We start from the raw sequence: 25,925 nt of genomic DNA, 5'->3' as shown, positions 1-25,925 counted from the left end.
CACTCGCAAACTTCTCACACTCGAGAGTGACTCGCAATTAACTCGCGAGTCACTCGCCCAATCGCCACTCGTCACTCGCGAGTCACTCGCTATTGACTCGCGAGTCACTCGCCCAATCGCCACTCGTCACTCGCAAGTCACTCGCAATTGACTCGCGAGTCACTCGCCCACTCGCCACTCGATACTCGCGAGTCATGTCATGTTACTCGAGGTCGGTACTGTATGTTTGTATTTGCTGTGTGTTTATATTTGACTCCTATTTTGGAAAAGAACTATTTACGACTCACATGAAGGCAGTAAATTTTCTTTTTTTCATTATCTAAAGCTCACAGCATTTATATAGATGATATTCGTGAGTGGATGAAGGACGAATCGACTTTTTTTGGTCGTGAAGTTGAGACTGGTTAGTAATTGAGAAACAATGGCTTGTAGCTAAGGAACAGATTTTACACATAATTATTGATGCTCATTATGTGGAAATGTTTTACCCACAGAAAACTTTTTTTAACAAATATACGTAAATCTTGAACAACTTACAGAAGAAGAAGATTGGAAATGCAAGTACGTTATATACCTGGACTTGTACGCTGATCTTTACCATCGATGGAATGGTTGCACTGATCCAAGTGAACTGACTGTTCCATTTAATCAGATGAAAAAGTATGTTCGAAAAGTTCAACATGTTTCTAGAGATATTAAAGTCTTAAACAGTGTGAATTTAGAAAAATGAAGTGGGAAAATTTTGAAGCTATGAATGTACGTCGTAACATTGTGAATAATAAGTTGGAATATCGAATAGAAAATTATTTCTTGTTTTTATACGTACGTACAAGTAGAGATGTATATGCAACTTGCAGGTGCTTGTCTGACCGTGTCTTATATTTGTAATGATTTGGTATTTACTGTTTAGAATTGACGAGCAGTTGAAGATCATGGAAAGGGAAAACTCAATTTCTGCACGCTGGCAAAATACTGACTCAGTATACGAAAATGCATAGCCTTGGTAATGTTTTATGTTTATATCAATTTTTATCCATAAAGATTTTGTTGGGGATGTTGAGAAAGCAAAGGATAAGAAGGGATTGATTGTGTTTGATGCTACAAAACAGTTGGCGGGAGATAAGAGGAAGAGAGAGGATATGGGAGATCCTGGTGTGATTGATGGGTACAAGGGTACAATTACTACAATAATGACAAATTTTGAAAGGTTGTCCTACTATCTCTTATTCTCTGTTATCCTATAGGACCATGGAGTAAGTTTGTTGATGAAGAAACTATTGCTAAACCATCTGAGGTATTTCAATTACCCAAATAAAGAGTTTTATAAAGATATTTTTCAAATCAAACAATTCTTTTTCTGGCGTTTTACCTTGTTGCATACAGGAAGAGTCGACAATACTTGAGGAGTATGAATTATCGAAGAAAAACAAATCAAAGAAAGATGATATGAAACCTTCAGAAGAGAAATCCACATTACACAGTAAGTTAAAATTTTCATACTTTCTTGTAGTTTCCTAAATTTTACCAAATGTAATTATTTTTCAGTTAAAGATGCATATGACTATCAAGGAAGATCATATCTTCACATTTCACAAGATCTTGGCATTAATCTCAAGTCAGATACTTCTCCAGAACGTTGCTTTCTACCAAAACAACATATTCATATGTGGTATGTAAACAATTCTCCATTTAGTTCATTTATTCAAAATCAAAAAATGGAAGTTAAAATACCAGAAATGACGTTAAACACGCTATTGAATTTTAGTTGTTCTTGCTTTTGTTTGTTTTCTGTTACTTTACTGTAAAACAAAAACGGAAGAAATATGAAAGTTTACTTACTAAAATGTAATTAGAAACGCCATGGAACGTCTGACTTCGAGTCATCAATATGCTTTAAATTTTTTAGATTTTAAGGAAAACACGCAATAATTGAATTAAGTTTAAAGACAGTTTATGATATAATTCTTGATGGTATTGAGGAAGTTCAATTATACATTACAGTATTCATTAGAGAAAGCGTCTCATCCAAATATAAACTTAAAATATGAGCGTTTTTAATACGATGCTTCTGTTTAATTCAAGACGTTTAGGTGATCATTTGATATGTTTATAAAATCATATTTATCAGTGTATTATTTATTATAAAGTAATGATTTGTTCTAGTACTACGTACGTATGTTTGTAGATATTGTATTGGACTTCCTTAGCACTTGTTTTAAGAAACACGGCTAACCTGACATTTACTTATCATTTGACTCTGAAGATGACTACTGCTAAGGTTGTCGAAACGTCAGTCAACATCAACACCAACAGTCCTTCACAGGACTCTACTAACCTCGACAAAACGTAACGATACTTCCTGATGCAAATATTCACTTTATACAGCACTTTTTAATAACATTTAAGTATTTGTTTTCCTGTAGTTCATCCTTCTACCGTCGTGATAAAAGAAAGCAATGGAGATATTCTTACTTATGTATTATTGTATTATTTTATCTTTCTCTTAGGTCTGGTCACACTAAAGGTGTTTCTGCAATAAGATTCTTTCCGAAATCTGCTCATCTTCTTCTGTCGTGTAGCATGGATTGTAAAATTAAGGTAAAAAGTCATTTTCTCTGTCTTACATGTCGTTGTTCATTTTGAGTTTGGTTGTACATCGTTGAATGTTCCTCCAACATTACTGGAGGTGAGAATTTTTAATAAATTACCATCACGACAAGCAATACATTTGAAGCAATACATTTCCTTTCAGAAACTGCAAGATGATATTCATGTAAGCGCCAACGGCTCTGTTTTTGTAAAATCTAACATAAGACGAGGAATTTTACCCAGGTAATGTGGGATATTTCACATTCATTTGGTTACAGGTCACATTTTTATTGATTCAAAAGATTGCTAAAAAAAATAACATTTGTATTTTGTTGTATATTTTGCAATGTACATAGCGTTCCTTCTTAAGTCTTTACTGTCCTAAATGGGTCTTGATATCTTTGGCTATTATATGTTCAATAAGTTTGATTTATTTTAGAATGTTAGAGGAGATAGTAGACACACGTATTATGGTAAAGAAAGCTATGAAAGATTTTAAAGATGATAAAGTAAGTTCGTTTTGTTAAACCTTTGTTTTCGAAGCGATTTTTGATGTTTTTATAAGATCCAGTAGCTAAAACGTCATGAAGTTTTCATCATGTTCAAAAAAGATGCCTTTCCACTCTTCGTTTGTTTTCTTTAATCATTCAATATCATAAATAATTTACATTTTAGACTCTTCTTCAACTTCTTGATGCTCGAAAACTTGCTTTAAAGTTGATTGCAAATGTCACTTATGGTTACACATCAGCAAACTTCTCAGGGCAAATGTCTTGTGTTGAGGTAACTTTGATCTTGTCATGATAGAAATTTAAACAAACGATAACTCTCCCCATTCCATCTAAACAGACCGTGTGCTGTAAACTTTGTATTCATGATAGAAATTTAAACAAACGATAACTCTCCCCATTCCATCTAAACAGACCGTGTGCCGTAAACTTTGTATTCATGATAGAAATTTAAACAAACGATAACTCTCCCATTCCATCTAAACAGACCGTGTGCCGTAAACTTTGTATTCATGATAGAAATTTAAACAAACGATAGCTCTCCCATTCCATCTAAACAGACCGTGCCCCAAACTTTGTGTTGATTCATTGTATCGATATTATATATTCATTTATTTATCACGTCTGTGTTTTTATTAATAATAATAGCTAAATCTTAAAAACGTTTGATTTTGCATGAAAATGAGGCTGAATTGCGCAATATCTGGAAATAACTCTTAAAAGCACCCTTGTCGGACTGAATAACATGCGGGTTCGTGTTCTACGCCAAAAACTGGTCTAGATAGTCCTACTCCCGTAAATTACCCGCTCAGGTGATACCTACCTCACTCACCGCCTGGACTATGACTCAGAGTACGAAAATGCAAAACGCGAGGTTGCGTCTAGGAAAGAAAAACGTGTTTTGTCTCGAATGAGGAAAAATGTTGTTGAAAGATGGTTTCTCCTAAATCTTAAGTCTAAATACTGTGGTAACTCTACGTATCTCATAAATGTTCCATACCACTTGCAATGTTTGTAAATTACTTTACATGTTGCCTTCTTTGTAATGTTCTCTGTACGTTTGTAAATGTTTCTGTATTTTTGTTCTGTTTTTCAGATGGTCAAGCGTTGGCATCCAGACTTTCGAAGCAAATTACTCGAGTAACAAAGGATGTCAATAAAGATATCGCAGCTTATAACGAGGCGAAACAATCACATTCTAATCATTCACATACCGCATTAACATTAGATGCTGTCAAAGATCCTGACAATGATTTTTGGTGTGAATATCTAGCTGCACCCACTGATGAAGATTGTTCAGTTCCATTTACTGTTAAACGGAAGGCTATAGATTTATGCCATTTGCTTGACCGATCCAAGGAAGAGCAAATCCTGTTGAAGTCAGAAATGGAAAATACGTGGAGTCACTACTTTCAGCAGCAAGGCAAGATTACTGACTTTTTGAATAGTTTTATTAACCATGAAAACGTACTTGATGTTGAATATGGTGAAGCGACATTTTTACACAGGAAGATCTTTCAAATTAAAAGCATGTTGATAGATCTAAAAAAAAGGTTTTCTTTGTACATCAACAAAGACGAACCACAGTATTTATTTAATGCGAAAGTTGACATGCTTCAAAGTGATCTGGTGTCGGCTCTGGATGACGAAGAAGTGGTTGTATATGAAGAAGTGGATTCTTAAGACGATCAAACAAGTGAAAACGACTATGAAAGCACCAGCGATGATGTATAATGGGGTTGTGCAGACACTTTAAGCTCTTGAAAATCCTTTAATTAGAAAATCAATTTACGTAAAGGGCACTTGAAAAGTTGTTAAGAAATCATGTGTAATAGCCGCCCAACGTACGTACGCTGGGAAAAAACTTTTTGTTGAATAAATACTTGTTGAACTGTCATATGTAACTTTTTGATAGTTATACAATGTAGTATATGATAAAAATTGATGTTATATATACGTGGGTAATAGCCGTCCAACGTACGTACGCTGGATAATAAAGGTGTTTAAAAATGTTTTTGTTAAATAAATACTTGGTGTAAGCTTGGCAACTCGATGGAGCACATGGCTTGCCGATTTTGAAATGTTTATTATCTTGAGTGGAATTAAAGATAAAAAGCAACAACGAGCATTACTTCTCTGTCAAGATGGTTCACGCATTCGTGAAATATTTCGACAGCTCAACTATACAGGCGACGACAGCGAATATGAACTTGCTAAAACCAAACTAACGGAATATTTTGAGCCTCAAAAAAATCGGCGATATGAAGTGTACAAATTTCGCGAAGCCAAACAAGAACAATCAGAAACGTTAGACCAATTTCATACGCGATTGAAGAAATTAGCTCAAACATGTGCTTTTGATGATGTTGACTTTGAGGTTGAACAACAGATAATCATGGCGGGATCTTCTTCGCGGATACGAAAGAAAGCACTAAGAGATCCCGAGTATGAACTCAGAGATATTTTGCTGGACGGCCGTAGAGATGAACAAAGCACTTATCAAGCACGGGATATCGAGTCAAAGGACAAAAATAACGACATGTTGGCAACCATCCAATCTGAATCGACGCGAAAATGTTATTATTGTGGCGGTCCATACTCACATCAAGACGACAAAATCATTTATGTAGCTGGGAGAATCAGTTTCAAAGCAATGTAAAGTATAAACTATAGCAAAAGCAAGACATGAATGTCATAGCAATGAAAATGACTCATTACTGTCCATATCAGTAGTAAAGACACCAGAAGAAATGACTCATTTACTGTTCTTATCAGTTGTAAAGACATTAGCCAAAAATGTCTGGTCATGTCATTCACTCCTGAACATGGATACATACTTTAAAGGAGGGTGTTGCTCTAGAAATATATTCCTAATATACACTTTTTATAGTTAGTACACAATTTCTCTAATGTTCGAATAATGTTTAAGAAAAAATATAAGAAGAATTTCCTTGCAAAATGAAATACTAACTGTTACACACAATGCCAGAGCTCTTCAAGATGCCCTGGGAATAAATGGCATAGCAGACTCTTTATTTTGGGTAGGAGGCACATATTCATATATTCATGTTCTGCCACATTAAGTTCCTTTGAAATCCATTGTTTTCAACAGATTAAGACATGCATATATGAATTTGTCCCCCCCCAAATTAACAAGTATCCTGCGCCACTGCTGGGATTTTTTATATATTAGTAAATCTGGTAGTCTAAAATCTGGTAGTCCGACAATTAAATGTGTTATTTTCACTTCTGTCAATGCTATGGCAATGATATCCTGCTTTTTCTTCTTCAGATTATTTATAAATTTTACTTTACATTGCCTTTATAGTTTGAACTATAATAAAGTATTATTGAATCAATCATTAAATAAATATTTCCTCCAAAGTAAAAAAAACAAACACGACAATTAAGGTTTTAGTCCCCATATCAAGTATGATTGAATCAAATAACAATAACTGCATGTCCATTTCAAACAACTACAATTCTCATAAATAGAAAGTATATTTTGTAAATTATATGAATGAATAGAAATAAATATAGAAAAGACTGTATTCATACTTATATAGCAAAGCAAATCTTGTGGGCTTTTCAGCATTTCAAAAAGGGATGTTACATGATCATGGTTGCTGTAAGATCAGTATTTACTCTCATTATACAAGAAAATGACCCAACAACATTCATTTTAAGGAACTTCACAACTTCTGAATAGCTAGATATTGCAAACTAAACTCATAAATATACTTTGATAGTTCTATACAAGTTTCTTAATAAAAACTGTTCCAGTAAATAAATGACAGTTGAAAACTTGAAAATACAAATGTTTGAATATTGTCAATAATATATTTATACATTTTATAAATATACAACTGTTGTTATTTGAACCTTTGTTAAAAGAAATCTACAATACAACTGTTTCTAATCAGCTTTAGTATAAAGAAGACATACATAAAATGAAAAGAGAAATTGATTTTCTTCATTAAAAATGAGCTACAAATTCATTTCCTCTTCTTCTATCTCCTTGTACGTTTTCTCAAAGACAGGAGTATTTTATCTTCTGGCAAAGAAAAGATAAATAGAAGTCCAAATGCTTCAGTTTCAATTTTTATAGTTTGTTTATAACCAAATGAAGATTGTTGTATATTATTGCAGTACATGTTCAGGTCCAAATGCTTTCGTTTTAATTTCTATCGCTCGTTCATAAAAACCTTTTGCTTTTTCGTACTCTCCCATTTTATTGTAAACCAAACCCAGATTGTTGTACGTTGTCGCAACATTAACATGGTCAGGTCCAAATGTTTTCGTTTGAATTTCCATCGCTCTTTCATAAAAATCTTTTGCTTTTTCGTACTCTCCCATATTACTGTAAACCAAACCCAGATTGTTGTACGTTATCGCAATATTAACATGGTCAGGGCCAAATGTTTTTGTTTGAATTTCTATCGCTCGTTCATAAAAATCTTTTGCTTTTTCGTACTCTCCCATATTATCGTACACCAAACCCAGATTGTTGTACCTTATCGCAATATTAACATGGTCAGGTCCAAATATTTTCGTGTCAATTTCTATCGCTCGTTTATAAAAATCTTTTGCTTTTTCGTACTCTCCCATATCTCTGTAAATCGAACCCAGATTGTTGTACGTATGCGAAATATTAACATGGTCAGGTCCAAATGCTTTCGTTTGAATTTTCATCGCTCGTTCATAAAAATCTTTTGCTTTTTCGTACTCTCCCATTACTCTGTAAACCGAACCCAGATTGTTGTACGTTGTCGCATTATTAACATGGTCAGGTCCAAATGCTTTCGTTTCAATTTCTATCCCTCGTTCATAAAAATCTTTTGCTTTTTTGTAATCTCCCATATTATAGTAAACTGAACCCAGATTGTTGTACGTGGCCGCAATATTAACATGGTCAGGTCCAAATGTTTTTGTTTGAATTCCCATTGCTCGCTCGTGAAAATATTTAGCATTTTCATATTCTCCATTCTTCCAAAGCAATACACCCAGCTCGCTGTACGAAGATGAAACATCAATATGATCAACACCTAACACTTTAGTTTGAATTTCTGTTATTTCATTAAGTACTTTAGTTGCAAGTTTATAGTTGTAAAATCTTTCCAAAACATCTACAAAATATTTGGCAAATTTCCAATTTCCTTCATCAAGTTTTTGTTTTGATGATTTTATATCGATCAACTTATTTAGGAAATGTTGAAATGATGAATTTGTTATGAATTTAATTAGATGTGGAATTATTTTGATTTCATCTTTTCTGTCTTCAAAATGATTTAGTGCCCAAGCAACTTGACAGGCAAGATCAGCTGCAGACTTTTTAGAATTATTTTCGTTTTGTTTATAGCCAAAGGTCTGCGATGAATAATTTATGATGGCTTCGTGTACAACGCTGTGCAGGCGGATGTCGTTGTTTTCCGTTTGAAGGAATAAAGAACAATGCTTTAATTGAAGACAGACATCTTCTGCAGATTTTTGTGGATCAATGCTTTTAATAAATGCTATTATAACATCTTGTGGCAAGGGATCGAAAGATATTATTGAGAAAAGTTTAAAAACATGTTCCAACAAGATGGATTCTTCAGCATTTTTTTGAACTGCTAACATAACAGTTTTCATTCCTAAGTAAGATGTGTTTATTTTTTTAAAATTGCCATCCATGTTCTGTCGCTCTCCTTCATTCAACTTATCAAAATATTGCTCCCACGTGAATGTCGGATTTACGCTTTTTACACTACCTACGTAGGAAGCAGCATTTGCCAGGAACAACGGTTGACGATCTAATTTGTCTGATAAATCCTTTAAAAATTTTTCATCTTTATTATGAATATCAGAAAAGACAGATAAAAGTTCTCGACATTCTTCATTGTTCATACCATGACTAACTGAAATGTGTTTATTTAGATTTCCATCTGGTGGTATAGCATCTGTATTTTGCACAGTTACTATAATTTGACCATTTTTCCAGCTATGATCACCAACTTGAGGTAATAATGGATAAATTTTATGAAGTTCAACCACGTTATCTACAACAATCCACCATGTTTGCCAAGATTTCAGTTGTTGTGTCAGCAATAATTGAAAATCTTTAATTTTGTCTTCGCTGCTTTTTGCTTCTTTCAGAATATTTTCAATGACAGTTTTATCATTGCTTAATCGTTTACAAAGTTCAGCATAAGTTTTCAAAAGAGAGTCGATATCTTTTCCTTCGAGTGTCATCACAAATGTCGTATTCTTTTCCCAGTCAAACGAGTTATACATTTCTTCACAAATTTGTCTAGCTGATTGAGATTTACCACTGCCAGGATTACCAGAAATATAGTAATATGTCAGTTCATTATTGTTAGTACTGCGCAAGTTATTGAGATCTGATGTGATTTGATTAAGTAACTCTGTACGTTTAACCACATCGTGATTTGATTTGTAAGGAAGTACTTGAAAAGAATTAAATATGTTTCGTTCACTTTTTATTTTGATAATTTCAGTAAATGAAAATCCTAGATCTTGAAATGAGTTTTGAATATCACAAACCATTGTATGAAATTTCGAATCAGAAACTTTTCCTTTATTTTCATGGATGAAGTTGTTTCTTACATCACGAAGTTTGTCCACAGCAGCTCTAACTTTATCATTAATGTTTGTTCCAATTGAGTGGGTAAACAATATTGCTTTACATATTGTCGTGCAATCCCACTTACTGGTGTCACCATCTTTAAGTTTTGACAATATTTTTTCATCACGAAATATTTTTTTTGATCTTTCAATGTTGAACAATTTCTGACCACTGACGTTTGTATTTTCCCATTCTCCAAGAGATTGTTTATAATGAGTGTTCCATTCTTGGATAAAAATATCAGCAAGTTTCTTTGTAACATCTGTAAGTATTTTCTCCAGGTAGAAGTTATTAATTTCTTCTCTTGACTGCATCTAGGGAACATAAAATTATTAATGTCAACAAAAACTGGTTCTTTAATTAGAGTTTATAGACAACTAAAATTGTTGAAGATCAAACATAGCTACGTAATGTTACAGTTTTACTTGTACGTGTAAATGAATATCGAGGATGGCAGCTGAAAACAACGCAATTGGACATTTTAGTTTTCCTACATTTAGGCATTTGGCTATATTTTGTAGGGGCGTCGTCGGGATTTTGCGAGTCGGGGGGGGCAGAAAATTTGTACCACGTTCGTCGCTGGTGAAGTGGCCTCGCCTATTAAAGTTTTGTGAATTCGTAAGAGCTACATTAATTCTTCTTTTTCAATTTGGAATGATGCAATTTGGAATGATGCATATGAAGCACTTGGGGGCACGGTCCATTTTTAGAGGGCACGTGCCCCCTTTCCAGGCCTCACTTTAGCAACGCCACTGCATGTTGGAATAAAAATGGAGGTACTGAGTTATATTATAACTTAGGAAGATGTTCAACAATTTGTATAGCTGACACACAAAGTTCTCTAACTGACTCACGCTTTTGCAGAGTTGGTCCAATGTCTCGACGACAGAAGTTTGTCTTATGAATGTTTTTATGCAGTGCGGTAACTGAAATTAAATGAAGATATGATCTTTGCTGGACAATTTAAGCAATCGTCTCAGGACCTGAAAAAATCAGGTGACTCAATCCCGTTGAGTGTTGACTAGATAAAAATAGTCCAGCATGTCTACTATACTATCCTAACATTAACAAGGTAGAGCGTGTAAGATGCGATAAGTTCTTCAGGGAGGGTAGCAGGGAACTGCCAGAACTAGATGATGAAGAACTTGCACCTCATGCAGATAGCAAAATTGCAAGAAAGAAACCTCAAAACAACTAACGAAGACATTAGTACTCCAGAGACATCTAGAGAATCAAGATACCCCACTAGGACAGGAAGTAAGCCTAAATGTCTTGAGTATGTGACAGAAGAAGTTTCAGGGGAGGATACTGTCTCATATACCGTAGATTATTGCTATAGAGTATCCAACATCCTAACGACATATTCCCAAGCAATAAGCTCCAATCAAAAAGTAAAATGGCAAAAAGCCATGAATGATGAAATTAAAGCGTCAATTGACAATGATACTTTTAAACTTGTTTCACCCCCAACAAATAGAGACATAGTGAGGGGAAAATGGGTATACACCGTAAAAGTAGGGCAACATGAAGAAGAGACCCATAAAGCCCGTTATGTAGCAAAACGATATTCGCAGACTCCCGGTATTGACTACAACGAAACCTTTTCGCCAACTGCACGCATGAGTTCTATCCGTGTATTGCTTCAACACGCTCTTCAAAACAACATGTTATTGCATCAGATAGATGTGAAAACAGCTTATCTTAACGCCCCAATAGACCGCGAAATTTATATGCATCAACCCGAAGGATATGAGGAAATAGATAAAAATAGTGAAAATTTAGTGTACAGATTGAAAAATTCTTTGTATGGATTAAAACAAAGTGGTAGGAATTGGAATAACCTGTTGCATGAACACTCAATCGGGAAAACTTTCAAACAATCATTAGTCGACCCAAGCGTTTACACGCGATTTGAAGGAAAAGATGTTACTATTCTAATAGTATGGGTAGATGATATTATCATTGTTGCTTACAATGACACGTTAATGCAGAGTGTCAAGAAAATCATAAGCGACCGTTTTAAGATGAAAGATTTAGGAATATTGTCCTGGTTCTTAGGGACTGATATCAAATGCTCAGAAAGTGAAATAACAATGAGTCAAAGGCAATATATTATTAAGTTACTAACAAAATTTAGCATGTCGGAGTTCAAACCCAAACCCACTCTATCATCTTCCGATACAAATAAAATGTCGCATGATCAATATCCTCAGTTAGAAGATCCGAGTCTTTACAGACAAATTGTCGGTAGTCTTTTATATGTTTTGATAGGAACTAGACCTGATCTGTGCTTTATTGTAACAAAGCTGTTTTAAAAGATGGCAAAACCGACACAAGCAAACCTAATAGAGACAAAGCATGTTCTTAGATACTTAAAGGATACAATAGATCAGACAATTACATTTAGAAAATGTGAAAGTGTTTTAAAATTGGTTGGTTTTACTGATTCTGATTGGGCTGGCGATGCGGATGACAGGCGTAGTATTTTAGGTTACCGTTTCAGGTTGAGTGAGAACGGTGGTTTGGTTTCTTGGAGGAGTAAGAAGCAATCTACAATTGCTTTGTCAACTTGTGAGGCTGAGTATATGGCATTGACTGAAGCTATTCAGGAAGCAAAATTTTTGAAACATTTGTGTTTTGATTTGCGTATTTGTAAGGAAAGCGAGTGCGTTTTGTTAAATGTTGACAATCAGGGCCCAATTAACTTAGGAAAGAACCCTATGTACCACAAAAGGTCTAAACACATAGATATTAGATATCATTTTATCAGAAGTGAAATAAGGGCTGGTAAAATAGAAATTATGTATGTAGCAATACATGAAAATGTGGCTGATATATTGACGAAAGCTGTAAGTAAGATTAAATTAAGTAGATTCAAAACATATAAAACTGGTAAAAAGGTATTAATTTGTTAATTTAGTTAATGAGAAAGTGGGGGTGTTGAGTCATGCTAATAAACCACATAAACATGTTAAGGAAATAGTATGTGTGTAGTTTGGTTTACCAATGTATCCGTTCCCACACGGCTAACAGCCAAGGAACAGTTATTGACGTTAGTTAAATTTCCTTATGTACCATGTATAGCTTAAATAGAGGAACTAAACCGACCAGTAATAATATTTGTTATTTGTAATAAAGACAATAAATACTGCTCTGTAAAATAATAAAAATCAGTTCGATCATTAAGTTCACTCGTGGTTGTTACTGAAGGTAAAGAGTATATTACGAAAAGAGATATGGCGAGTAACTCAAACTCAACACATTTACACCAACAAAACAGTACCACGTGCCTGTTTCTTACAAATAAATTGGGTGTGGCATAGGCTTATTGGAGAAGTGGTAAAGGACTCACCAGAAGTTTGAGTGACCGTCAGGCATTTGAGCTTAACACCATGGGGTTGTTTGCATAGGCAATTAATGAAAAGGTAAAAAGACGTCTACTGAATTAGATTATATGGAAGAGATGGAGCATGAAAGAAAAGACTTAAATAAAGGACTTTAGCTCACCTGCAATCTACGTACACTACCATGCACACAGATTAAACTTAGCAATGGAGAAACCACTCTCAGATGTTGAACCATTGCAAACAAAGTACACTTCAATCTATTTACACGCTTTTAAAGAAAGCAACCAGTCACATACCCTTTTTGATGATGGGATTTGTAACAGCAAACCAAAGCTCACACTTCAATCCTAATGTGAAACCAAGTGTTTGTGTCGTTACGAAGCCATCAATGCAGTTATTCGACAAGTAGAGATTATTAACAAAGCGTTGGTTTAATTGACAAAACATAAGAATCCAAAAACATCACCGCAAGCGAATTTATAACTAGATTCTGCTTTGTTTTTCTAAAAATAAAATTGTGAAATATCTTAAATTACATATTTATAAAGTAGCAGTATGGATGTTATCAGTGTTTGTAAACAGCACACAGAACCTTTTTTGCTCTTCAATGTTGTCGTAACGACAAAAACTTTTATAGTGTGTGGCAAATGGCAGGAAACAGAATGTTATCAGAGACACGAAATTTTTCCTTCAAATATGCAACTGCACCAAGAATTTATAATGATCATAGATATTGCTTATCATGCATTGAGTAAACACTTATTTTGTTGTTTAAGAGGACAAAGATAACTTTTTACCATTGGTGACGTAGTGTTAAATGACAACCCAGCAGAATTTTTCCCAAACAAACTTTACTATAGTTCACATTTTTCCTGACTTTCCATAATGTATGTGAGTGTGAATGCACACACCAACCAAACAGAAAAAGAAACTTATGAAACTAAGAACGACAACGATCAATTTGGCTTAAGAATCATTAATTTTTTGTAAATATTAATGAATTTTACGTTGACGTCAAATAAAATTTATCAAAGTTAATTGTTTTCAGTTGATCATGCATAAGATGTTCTGCAAGAGATTACAATAAGAAGTAAAAAATTGTTGCTCTTCTTGATAAAAGTCGTGTAAGATAAAATTAAAATCATTCCGCATTTATGATATGCATAACTGAAATTCTGTGACGTGTTATTATTTTGACACATCCTGTTAATTTTTTAGACCTGTTGTATGAATAATATTTGAAATGAACCATCGGAATATTTGGTTAATTACATCGTCTTGGTAGCGATGATGCTGGAATATTCAGTGTTTTCCAACGTTAAACTATCTAAAATTTATTTGTGATTGTTTAAAAAACCCCATCAAAATCAACAAATGTTGTTCATATCAAAAATGCCTTTCAACAAAGACACAGAAAGAACACAAAATTAGTGATCATGCAAATTTGTAGCAACAAATTGTTCCATATTTATCTAACGCGAAATTTGCAAAATATAAAGATCTAGATAATAAACTTCATACTCTCTTTCAATGTAAATATTCTGGTCCTATATTCACTATATTATTAATGGTTGTACGTTGACATACCATCTAAATTGATCAAAGATCTTTAAAATCTTGTTGACTGTTTTTGGTTGACGATTCAGAATATGTTTAACAAAAGATTTGTAAATTGTATAAGACGTAACAAATTAATGAAAAAAGTAAAATGTTGTACACGTCTTGATAAAAGCCATGTTAGAAAAAGTAAAAGTATTGCACATGATGATATACACAACTGAAACTCTCTGACGTGTCATAATTTTGATTCATCTTGTAAATTTTTTAGCCGTGCCGTACCAATGATGATTAAAAAGACTAGTATAAAAAATAAAAATTTTATATGTGCACTAAAAGTTTAGTTACCATGTATAAACTAAGTACAGGCCAAAGAAACGACCAATCAGAACACAACACGTTTCTTTGACATAAAACATATTTTAAGATTAACTCAAAGTCAATGATTCCTTTAAATCTTTACAATCTTACAAACGCAAAGAATATTTGCCAATATATTTTTAACTTTTTTTGATAACAAGTTCAGGTGAATGTGATTTTTGATACTCGTGTTAGGAGAGAACTCTCTCTTTGATTGAAGTGTGAAGTGTTAAGTGTAAAATACAAAAATTTAGATAAAAACAAATAAAAGAATAAAAACGGTTTTTTTACTTCTTCAAAACAAAAACAATTGATACATGGACAGAAAACATTAAATCAGAAGGTTAAATTACACCATTACATAAAGGCGAGTAAACTTTAAAATCAACATACCTTCACAAATTCAGAAAGATTAAAATGACGCAACCAACTACATGATGTGTTTGCTTTGCTTGATAATAAAGAAATCAGAATGTTAAATAAATAATTGATTGTAATCACCTGCTGTTTTTATTGTAAAATATTGAATTCTGTTCATACCCAATTAAATATGAAATGCAAATTTCTTATTTTAGCTATTACTGAAGTAAAAACAAAGAAGTATTGTCTTGGAAGCTTTATGCCAATAAACCTTTCATAGTTTACTACAATATATTTCAATTATTGAGCATCCTGACTTACATGCAAACTAACTGAAGTAATCATAAAGGAAGACGGAGCAGCCAGCCTTTTAAAGGCAAGATAGCTCAACAATTAAAGATTTATAAATTAGGAAGTTAAGAAAATCGATAAACAGAGCTACTCTGAAATTGTCAGCGTTCCAACTTTGAAACGAGGTCAATGAAGTTTTGTCATTTGGTAAACTTTTGATCCGGATAAACAAATACTTTGATCAGCGGCGTGAGAAGCAAGTAAAAGTTGAAGGGTTCAAGATTTTAGGGGCAGTCTTTATTTAAAAAGGGAATTTCAGTGTATTTAATCTCGATGTCTCTAATTTTGTATAGATTCGTCACATCTCAGTAATCATAGATACTTCAAAATTGAAAGCGTTTGAACTTGACAGTTCCTCATGAAAAGTTTTGTCATTTTGTGAACTTTTTTCGCAAACAAATATTTTAAATAGTCTATCTTACAACAAGTTGAACAATTATAGACCACAAAAAAATCACGTGTACTATCACGTGAAGAAATCAGCTTTTCATTCCAAGTAGGCGCAATTTCTAAAGACATATCTAACAAAACGTTTTTATGTCATCATCTGTGTTAGGAGTAAGACAAATAGATACATTACTATATGAAAGAGGAAAAAATGCTTCTCGATAAAATCGATGTTGGATTAAATTTAAAATATTGAACATAATGATATGCATAAGTGAACTTCTGTGACGTGTCATTATTTTGACACATCCTGTTGATTTTTCAGACCTGTTGTATGAATAATATTTGAAATGAACCATTGGAATATTTGATTAACTACATGGTATTGCTAGCGATGATGCTGGAAAGTTCAGTGTTTTCCAACGTTAAATTATCTAAAATTTCTTTGTAATTGTCTAAAAAACCCATCAATATCAACAAATGTTATTCATATCAAAAATGCCTTTCAACAAAGAGACAGAAAGAATACAAAAATAGTGATCTTGCAAATCTGTAGCAACTAATTGTTCCATAGATATCTAACGCAAAATTTGCGAAATCTAAACATCTAGATAATAAACTTCATACTCTCTTTCGATGTGAATGTTCTATTCCTATATTGTATAAGATTTTTTACACGTCTTGATAAAAGCCATGTTAGAAAAAGTAACATTATTGCGCATAATGACATGCATGTCTAACATTCTTTGACGTGTCATTATTTTGACTCAACACATTTATTTATTAACTTTGCTGTATTAATATAATTTTAAATAAACGATTGGAGTAAATTGGTATTGATGTGAGAAAAGTCGTATTTTCCACGTGTAATGTATCCAAAATTTATCTGTGTTTTAAAATCCCACCAAAATGAAGAAAATTTATCCATAAAAAACATACGTGGCACTAATTTATAAATTATATTTAACTACAATGTTCGTGACATCAAAACAAAAAAAAATACATGGACAGAAAACATTAAATCAGAAGGTTAAAATACACCATTACATAAAGGCGAGTAAACTTTAAAATCAACATACCTGCACAAATTCAGAAAGATTAAAAACGACGCAACCAACTACATGATGTGTTTGCTTCTGCTTGATAATAAAGAAATCGGAATGTTAAATAAATGCTTGATTTTAATCACCTGCTTTTTTTATTGTAAAATATTGAATTCTGTTCATACTCAATTAAATATGAAATGCAAATTTCTTATTTTAGCTATTACTGAAGTAAAAACAAAGAAGTATTGTCTTGGAAGCTTTATCCCAATAAACCTTTCATAGTTTACTACAATATATTTCAATTATTGAGCATCCTGACTTACATGCAAACTAACTGAAGTAATCATAAAGGAAGACGGAGCAGCAAGCCTTTTACAAGTAAGATAGCTCAAAAATTAACGATTTATACATTAGGAAGTTAAGAAAATCGATAAACAGAGCTACTCTGAAATTGTCATCGTTCCAAATTTGAAACGTTGTCAATGAACTTTTGTCATTTTGTAAACTTTTGCTCCGGATAACCAAATACTTTAATCAGGGGCGTGAGAAGCAAGTAAAAGTTAGGGGTCTCAAGATTTTAGGGGCATTCTTTATTTAAAAAAGGGAATTTCAAGTAATTACTCTCGAAGTCTCTAATTTTGAATAATTTTATTTACATCTCAGTAACCAGAGATACTTCAAAATTGATAGCGTTTGGACTTGACTGTTCATCATGCAAAGTTTTGTCATTTTGTGAACTTTTGACGCAAACAAATATTTTAAATTGTCTATCTTATAACAAGATGAACAATTATAGACCACAAAAAAAATCACGTGTACTATCACGTGTACTATCACGTGAAGAAATGAGCTTTTTACTCCAAGTTGGTGCAATTTCAAAAGACATACCTAGCAAAACGTTTTTATGTCATCATCTTTGTTAGCAATAGATAAATATATAGATGACTGTATGAATGACGAAAAAATGCTTCTTGATAAAATCCATGTTCCATAAAATTTAAAATATTACACATAATGATATGCATAACTGAAATTCTGTGACGTGTCATTATTTTGACACATCTTGTTGATTTTTCAGACCTGTTGTATGAATAATATTTAAAATGAACCATTGGAATATTTGATTAACTACATCGTATTGCTAGCGATGATGCTGTAAAGTTCAGTGTTTTCCAACGTTAAATTATCTAAAATTTCTTTGTAATTGTCTAAAAAACCCATCATTATCAACAAATGTTATTCATATTAAAAATGCCTTTCAACAAAGACACAGAAACAACACAAAAATAGTGATCATGCAAATTTGTAGCAACTAATTGTTCCATAGATATCTAACGCAAAATTTGCGAAATATAAACATCTAGATAATAAACTTCATACTCTCTTTCGATGTAAATGTTCCATTCCTATATCGTATAAAATGTTGTACACGTCTTGATAAAAGTCATATTAGAAAAAGTAACATTATTGCGCATAATGACATGCATGTCTAACATTCTTTGACGTGTCATTATTTTGACTCAACACGTTTATTTATTAACTTTGCTGTATTAATATCATTTGAAATAAACGATTGGAATAAATTGGTATTGATGTGAGAAGAGTCGTATTTTTCACGTGTAATGTATCCAAAATTTATCTGTGTTTTAAAATGTCTGTCGCGTGTCTGGATGTAAGATTTGGCTTTAATTATTTGCTTCAGTAGCGTTCCATGTTCAATGGTAACAACATACATCATCTTAATGCATTTTATTTGTTTGATTCCCACGCAGGCAGAAAGTTCTCTCTCATCCTAAATGTACAGCAGCCGTTCGACAAACATCATTTAGTAAAGATGGAAGGTAAATTTTACATGTTACGTTTCATCTCACGGGAACAATTTCTTTGTTTACCCATGTAAAATTATTGTTTTTTGAACATTTTTCAAAGTCAAGGAAAGCATGTGAAAAGGACATAGATAACATTTTCATAATGATAAAATAACATGTTTTTCTCATTAAAACTTTCACTTTGCGAAGATATTTTACTATTTGTTTTCCTGTGGCACATTTTTCATTTATCTACCAAGAGCCCATTTCCAACGCGAAATTGAAAGTGACCGTTTTCGTTCATTGGTCATTGAGAAAAAGTTTTTTGCGAGATTTTAGAGTTGATTTCACAGTATTTACACCTTGTAAATTGTCAAGTTTAGAGCAAATTCCACAATCACTGGATGGTAAATAATTTGGAAAGAGAATATTTAACATTTGAACAAACTTTGCGAAATTACTTGGAGAAGTTAATGGAATTAAGCATGAAATATTTATTGATCCTGTTTACATATTTCTTTTCAGTGTTTTGCTTTGTGTTTGCGATGATGGTACTATATGGAGATGGGATCGATCTCCTTGAGCAATAAAAAAGGTTTGAATTTTTTTAATGTTCGTATATTAAATTGTGTCATGAAATTTTTTACCGCGCAGTAAAAGGTTTTTCTGCGCAAAGCCCGAGCACATGCGCAGATGATTTCTCTATTAAATTGTTACTAAGCATGCTATTTACTTCAAAATCGGTGCTAGTATATGCAGTTGGTTGTTGGGTTGTTGCCATGACCATGAACATGGGCATCTGGTCAAGTCGACTGCACATGCCCAAGCAAACTGCGCATGCGCTGATGATTTACTTAAAATTTGTGACGGAGTGAGATTATTACACCATATCGTTAAAGGTGCTGTTACACGATGCGATTTTTTTAGGCAACTTGCGATTTTTTGCATTTTATCGCAAGTTGCTTAATCATTGGTGTCGTGTATCACCTTTAAGCAACTTGCGATTTTTGAAATTTTTTCATGTTTTTAGTCGTAAGTTGCTTAAAAAAATCGCATCGTGTAACAGCACCTTAACAGTACATCCAGTTGTTCGTTGCCATGACGATGAACTTGGAGAGTACGCATGCTCAGATTAATTCTCAATTAAATTTGTGACAGAGCGAGATCTGAATTTGGTGCTTGTAGATGCGCTGAGCAAATTTTCAATCATATATTTTTGGCATACTTTTTGTCTTCTTAAACTTGTTTTGACAAATGCATATCAAACTCATCAACACTTTGTTATGGCACTCGTAATATCCGCGACAACGTTAGGAAGATTTTTATTTTTCTCTATAACTTTGTATCTGCATATTGCATTTCATATCCAAGCTTTCCTTTGATTAGACGGAAAATGCTTTTTATTCACTCTTACACATTTTATTACCACTATTCTGCATAAACAGTACTGCTGTCCGAATAGACTGTCCGAATTTTGTAGTTTGATCTCTTTTTTTGACTCGTGTGTTTACGGTCGGAAAGATGGATTGTATTTGAGACAAAATCGTCGGTAAAATGATATTAAGACAAGAGTAACAATAAAACTACACGAGCTGTCAGTGTCGGCCAAAAAATACCAACACAGTTGTATATTTTAGTTTTGTTCATGTGGAAGTTAACATCCATGACAGTATAGGTCTGACGATAAGTTTCATGCTCTTCACAAAACTTTTTAACAAATTTTTAAACTGAAATTTATAATTATCTTAAAAAAATGTTTGATTGTGAGATGAAAACAATTAAAACATGTAATGATGATAAAACAATGACGTAGGCTTTGTGAGCACGTGCTTAACACTTACTCTTATAAGAGGGTCAAAAGTGCGTCATTTATATTCGCTGAATTTCAAAAATCTTGCAAGATCATCCATGAGTAAAATCATGGCAAAAGCTTAAAATAATGTTGTAAGGTCTTGACAAGATCTTGCTTAAAATCTTGCATGATCTTGCAGGAGTAAAATGTTGTCAAGATCTTAAAAAGATCTTATAAATAGCGTTTAAGGATTACATTTGGTGTTATTAGTGCAAGTGTTTTTGGCTATTTAGTTCTTGGAATATCTGCGTTCATTATATGCTGTGGTGAGAATTCGGTAGAAAGAAGTTTCGATGTCGAGGCTGTAGAAAAATGGCGAAATCGTGAATGGAATGAGACAAGAAGATGGAGAAAGTTACCAACAAGGTGAAAGTTGTGTTGAAGTAGAACAAACAAAGTATAGTGGATTCAGAAGATTTTCTCCTTTAAAGTTTAACAAATAAAAAGTTTGAGAAGAAAAGACAAGGATTGTATAAACATACCTTGATTCTAGTATATTGATTGTTCACTAAAACGTTTTTGTTGAAATACATAATCTAGCTATTCTAACAGTAACATGAAGTTTTATAGAATATCTTTCCACGTACTAAACTGACCCTAACCTTTTTCTTAATCATAACCTGGCCGGATTGTTGTTGCCAGTCTTTGTAGCAGTGTATTCTATGATTGTGTCAATGTCAGCGCTGTTTAATCTAGTCCATGCAATATTTTTACTAAAGATTTATATCAGAATCATTTTATTGTGGTGTATTACTTTATAAGATCATTGTCTCCACATAAATATTCATGAAAATACAAATTTAAAGTTGTGCTTTTGACTCATGCAACGGTGTAGTATAAAATGATTGAAATCCATTTTGTGGTCCATGATTATTCTCATCAGGTAAGATGACAATTTGTGCTCGAGAATGTCGCGGTGAAAATTGATTAAAATTATACTCATCTACTGATGTATATGATGGATTCTCATACACATCAGGCATATTGGATAAGTTTGTTGATCCATGATTATCCCAATATGGTGTAGAATATCCATCATTCATCTCTTCATTATCATCGTTTTTCTTAAAAAACAAAAAATTCTGACACCATCTGTCACCATCACCAGCAGAAGAAATCCAGCAGCAAATGCAACGATAGTGATTGGCTTTTCATACAAAATAGTTTCATGTAAACAATACAATTATTTTTAAGTAAATGGTTTAAACCCGGGAGTATCGTTACATGTTTGTAAATGTAGATCGTCCAGGTTGGTATAGTACTGAAAAGGACTGTTTTTGTTGTTGTTGACTGACGTTTCGACAACCTTAGCGATAGTCATTTGACTCTGATTTTTCTGTTGAAGTAAAAAACACGAATTTAAACATGTTAAAGTTTCTTTTCTTGACGTCATAACTAAAATTACTATTGTGATTGGCTCCTTAGCACAGACAACAAGTAATCCTTCAATGCGTTTTAAGCCTGTTTCAAACATTGCATTTTACATGAATGTATTTAAAACAAAAGATAATGAGAAAATCTCATTATCTTTTGTTTTAAACGGCATGTAAAATGCAATGTTTGAAACAGCTTGTTGAAAATGACATTTTGAAAATCACAATAATAATTTTAGTTATGACGTCAATTAAAGAAACGTTAACATGTTTAAATTCGTGTGTTTTACTTCAACAGAAAATTACTCACTTTAACGTTGTAGGAAGAAAGGTAAATTCTGTCTTTTTACTGACGAATACTGAAGTATGAGTTACATGGAATAATGAACTGGTCTTAGTGTAGGCCTCGTAATTTGAAAGCTTTCACTGTAAAATGCTTTCATCACGATTATAAGCCTTTGATCGTGTGAAACTTGTTACATCGTTCAAACTCAACTCACTAAAGCTATTCGTGCAATGAAGGTGAATGTTCTACCGTTTAAATAGTCAAACAGAAAACATATAACAATTTGCTCATTCTCAATATATCTGATTAAGAATTTAAAACGCAAACTAACGTCATATGCAGAGTTATTCATCATGAAATCTCATACATGTGTTTCATATTTTCTTATATTGTAGATCCCACAAGAATGGAGTTGTGAAAGTCCCTTTACCACCTGTGTCATTCACTTCAATTACTCTTACTAGTTTGTCATTACTCATGTGTCATGGTGATTCATGGCCAAGAATGTTCATTGGTAGTTTGGATTCTTTGTTGATGTCAGTTGTTTGTTCATATAATGATGATGGGCCCCATTGTTATATGAACGCACCTAAAGGTGGTCAACTGATACTCACAGAAGATCAACTCTGCGCTAAGCATTCTTTGAGTAATGATAAAACTGGGGTATTGAAGGGCGGTCCCATTTCCTTCGCTTGAAGTTACCACAACAGTGCATTGTGAATTGTTGTCTATCGAAATGGCGATTCATCATATCAGTAGCTTCTTTATTGGTTGACGATGCTCCTTACTTCGTGTATGGAATGGTATCGACATGTTGAATGGACATCGCATAACGGCATATGTACGTATGAACATTTACATTGAAGTGATTGCACTATAAAAATGGACTACATTCTACGAAGATGGAAAACAAGCGAGTGGAAAAACACGATCTATATCTTGTGGTTTGTAAGTTGAGTAGATATAAGTGTTAAAATTAACTTGTATGAGTAACTGCATGAGATAGTTAAAAAGGATCCTGATGGTCTATCTTTATAATTTGAAACTTATAAAAGTGTCAAAAAAAGATGTCACTTGCTGTGAGAAAATAGCTGGCTTTCACTCGCTACTTTTTAGTAATTTTATTTAACGTTTATTAAGAAAATGGCAATGATGCGAATTAGGGTTCATTGAATTTTTAAGATAAAAATTTTACAATTAATTTCAACCATACAACGTAAAAACTACGCGGTGAAAAAAAAGGAAGAGACCGACCAAGTCGCCTGGATCAAACTGACCAGGACAACCCTTGGAAATCAGGTATTAAAGTTTTGTTCTTTTCCATATAATTAATTTCTGTTTTTGCTCCTTCATTATGCTGACATTTATAACATGTTTTTATAGAGTAGCTATGTCTGTAGGCCTTCTAACTGGACAATGAATGAACGACGAAGTCGGGCAGAAACACCAAGAAACAAGCGTCGTTATTATAAGATTCACACTTGCCAATTTATTTATTCATAATGTCTATCAGTATAACGCATTTTCAAATTCGACCGTTAAAAATTCCGTATAACTAAATGTTCACAATTGTTTAATTTTCTGACAAAAGACACGAGTGAAAGCCAGCTATCAATTAATGAGGCAACATAGAAAATTTCAATGGAATAAAGTCTAGCAGACATCTAGAATTATTTTTATGCAAGTCATAACGTCTCTTTAGTCATTTCATTTTTAATTGTTATGGGCAGGTAAATGGTCAGGTCCCTACGTACTGAATAATTTTTATACATGATTTATATATGGCTGCTATTAGTTTTCGTTTTCGTCTATTGATTACAATTTTGTTAACACTGCACTATTTCATTTTTGTGCTCTACAAAGTTTGCGTTTCTTTTGTACGAACAAAAATATTTGCTTTGTCAATAGGGTAGTCAGCCCACATTTTATTGCTCCGTAAATTTAAATTTTTATACGACTGTATAAGACGCACGATCTGACTACGCTGCATGTTAAAGTAGATCATCGGGATCATTGAAAACAACAAAATATAAAACATCATAAAACACTACAAAATTTGAGGCAATTCTTCTAAATTTTTATTTTTGGAGGGTTTTTACCGGATCCGCCGGTTTTCCTCTCCATTTCGTTTTGGTTTGGAAAAAAAACAGTGTCCACATTTGGGGCCAAGTGAAGCCATTTGTCATAACATTATTTATCGTAGTTATCATGAATATTCACGTTTCTTTTCATTTCTTGGCTTTTGGGTACATCTCCCAAAACACTGCGTTTATTAAATACAATGGCATACATTTAAAAAAATTGGCACGCAATTCATACATGTTGGTAACCTGCAATTATTTAGCTACTGAATGAAGTAGATTTAATCAACATTGTCAAAATAAAATTATACATTTAATTTTACTTTACGTCAAACTTTTTCAAGATTTGAAAATGCCATTTAGTTTTATGATCAAGTAATTTTCTAACCCTAGAATCCAATGTTCTACACAGTAAAAATAGATTGGTCAAAATGACAAAAAAATTGGTCATTTGAATGCACCTGAGAAGAATAATTTTTATAGGTCAAAACAACCAATTCCTAAATTGGTCAAAAATACCAAAAACAAAAATGGTTAAATTTACCAATTTATTTGACCAATTTTATTTGGTTGTTTTTACCATTAAATAAGCATTTTTTTCAGGTGCATATCCATGACCATTTGAGCAATATAGAGGATCTTTTTAACTAAGCTAAAGAAAATCAATCACACAATTATAAATAGCACATTTTTTGCAAACACAGAATACTTAAAATCTCTACTACATGCCATTAATTAACACTACAAAAGTTTTCTACTTCATAGAAGAAATAAAATGATCGACAAAAGTTGGCAATTGAGCCTTACAATTGCATTTTGAATTTAAAAGCAAATGTTCTAAAAGAATAAATACATTTTTGCAATGTCCATTAATGCCTTTAGGATACTCAGCATTAAAAGTATAAAAGAACTAAGTAAAATAATAACTGCATTGACAATATTTTCCATTTTCAGCTTTGCCACAATCATCCCCTCAGCCACCAACATTATTGAATGAATGTTTCTTAATGTTCCTGTTGATAGGAGTCTAGGAGACAAACTTTTTTAATGATCTCTTGAACTTCCCCCAAGCTTTTACTCTTCAACAGAGATAAAATTATTTATCAATTTTCTCACACATTTATGCAGAAAATATTATTTGTGACAATATCAACTCTTACATCAACAATGTCCCAAAATAGCTTTTTGTTCATATCTCGATGGGTGCATTGGTCATCTAACACATAAGGCAAACATGCCATTATACACCGGTTCTTGACCTCTAAAATAATCAACATAGCATAGAATGAATATATTACCATTATCACTCTCTAAAGCATTAACACTTCAGTATAAATAGGGATTTTAACTTATTGATTTTTACACCAACCTTTCTCATCTTCAACTGGACAATC

The 25,925-nt window shown here is 32.9% G+C and overlaps 4 protein-coding genes across 6 annotated transcripts in view; 3 read left to right on the top strand and 1 right to left on the bottom strand.

Annotated features, from left to right (window-relative positions):
- The window catches only part of LOC124440940, a 121,004-nt gene that overhangs the window by 22,952 nt on the left and 72,127 nt on the right, over positions 1–25,925 (bottom strand). The window lies entirely within an intron of this gene.
- Positions 1–25,925, top strand: part of LOC124442056 — a 47,028-nt gene that overhangs the window by 4,368 nt on the left and 16,735 nt on the right. The gene's annotated exons all lie outside the window — the stretch shown is intronic.
- Positions 2,124–25,925, top strand: part of LOC124442041 (DNA polymerase zeta catalytic subunit-like) — a 72,443-nt gene continuing 48,641 nt past the window's right edge. For 2 of the 3 annotated variants that reach the window (XM_046992550.1, XM_046992548.1), the window contains exons 1-5: positions 2,132–2,289; positions 2,508–2,598; positions 2,753–2,832; positions 3,029–3,098; positions 3,265–3,372. In XM_046992550.1, the coding sequence (XP_046848506.1) occupies positions 2,264–2,289; positions 2,508–2,598; positions 2,753–2,832; positions 3,029–3,098; positions 3,265–3,372 (375 nt within the window). In that variant the 5' untranslated portion in view covers positions 2,132–2,263. Of the gene's footprint in view, positions 2,290–2,507; positions 2,599–2,752; positions 2,833–3,028; positions 3,099–3,264; positions 3,373–25,925 lie in introns of all 3 variants that reach the window. The other variant, XM_046992551.1, reaches the window with a different exon arrangement.
- LOC124442048 lies at positions 3,854–6,673 on the top strand. Its single transcript, XM_046992563.1, has 2 exons — positions 3,854–4,066; positions 4,195–6,673. The coding sequence occupies exons 1-2, from the start codon at positions 4,009–4,011 to the stop codon at positions 4,779–4,781; spliced, it is 645 nt and encodes a 214-aa protein (XP_046848519.1). The 5' UTR covers positions 3,854–4,008; the 3' UTR covers positions 4,782–6,673.

This window comes from Xenia sp. Carnegie-2017, unplaced genomic scaffold (assembly GCF_021976095.1).
Source record: "Xenia sp. Carnegie-2017 unplaced genomic scaffold, XeniaSp_v1 HiC_scaffold_20, whole genome shotgun sequence".
In the NCBI taxonomy this organism is placed as follows: domain Eukaryota; kingdom Metazoa; phylum Cnidaria; class Anthozoa; order Malacalcyonacea; family Xeniidae; genus Xenia; species Xenia sp. Carnegie-2017.
The sequence above is the reverse complement of the archived record's forward strand: the minus strand, read 5'-3'. Positions and strand labels throughout refer to the sequence as shown.

Coding starts and splice junctions, on each gene's coding strand:
- LOC124442048 (XM_046992563.1), top strand. CDS start 4,009: ATGAGGAAAAATGTTGTTGAAAGATGGTTTCTCCTAAATCTTAAGTCT. Junction 4,067..4,194: donor TCTTAAGTCTAAATACTGTG/GTAACTCTACGT, acceptor TCTGTTTTTCAG/ATGGTCAAGCGTTGGCATCC.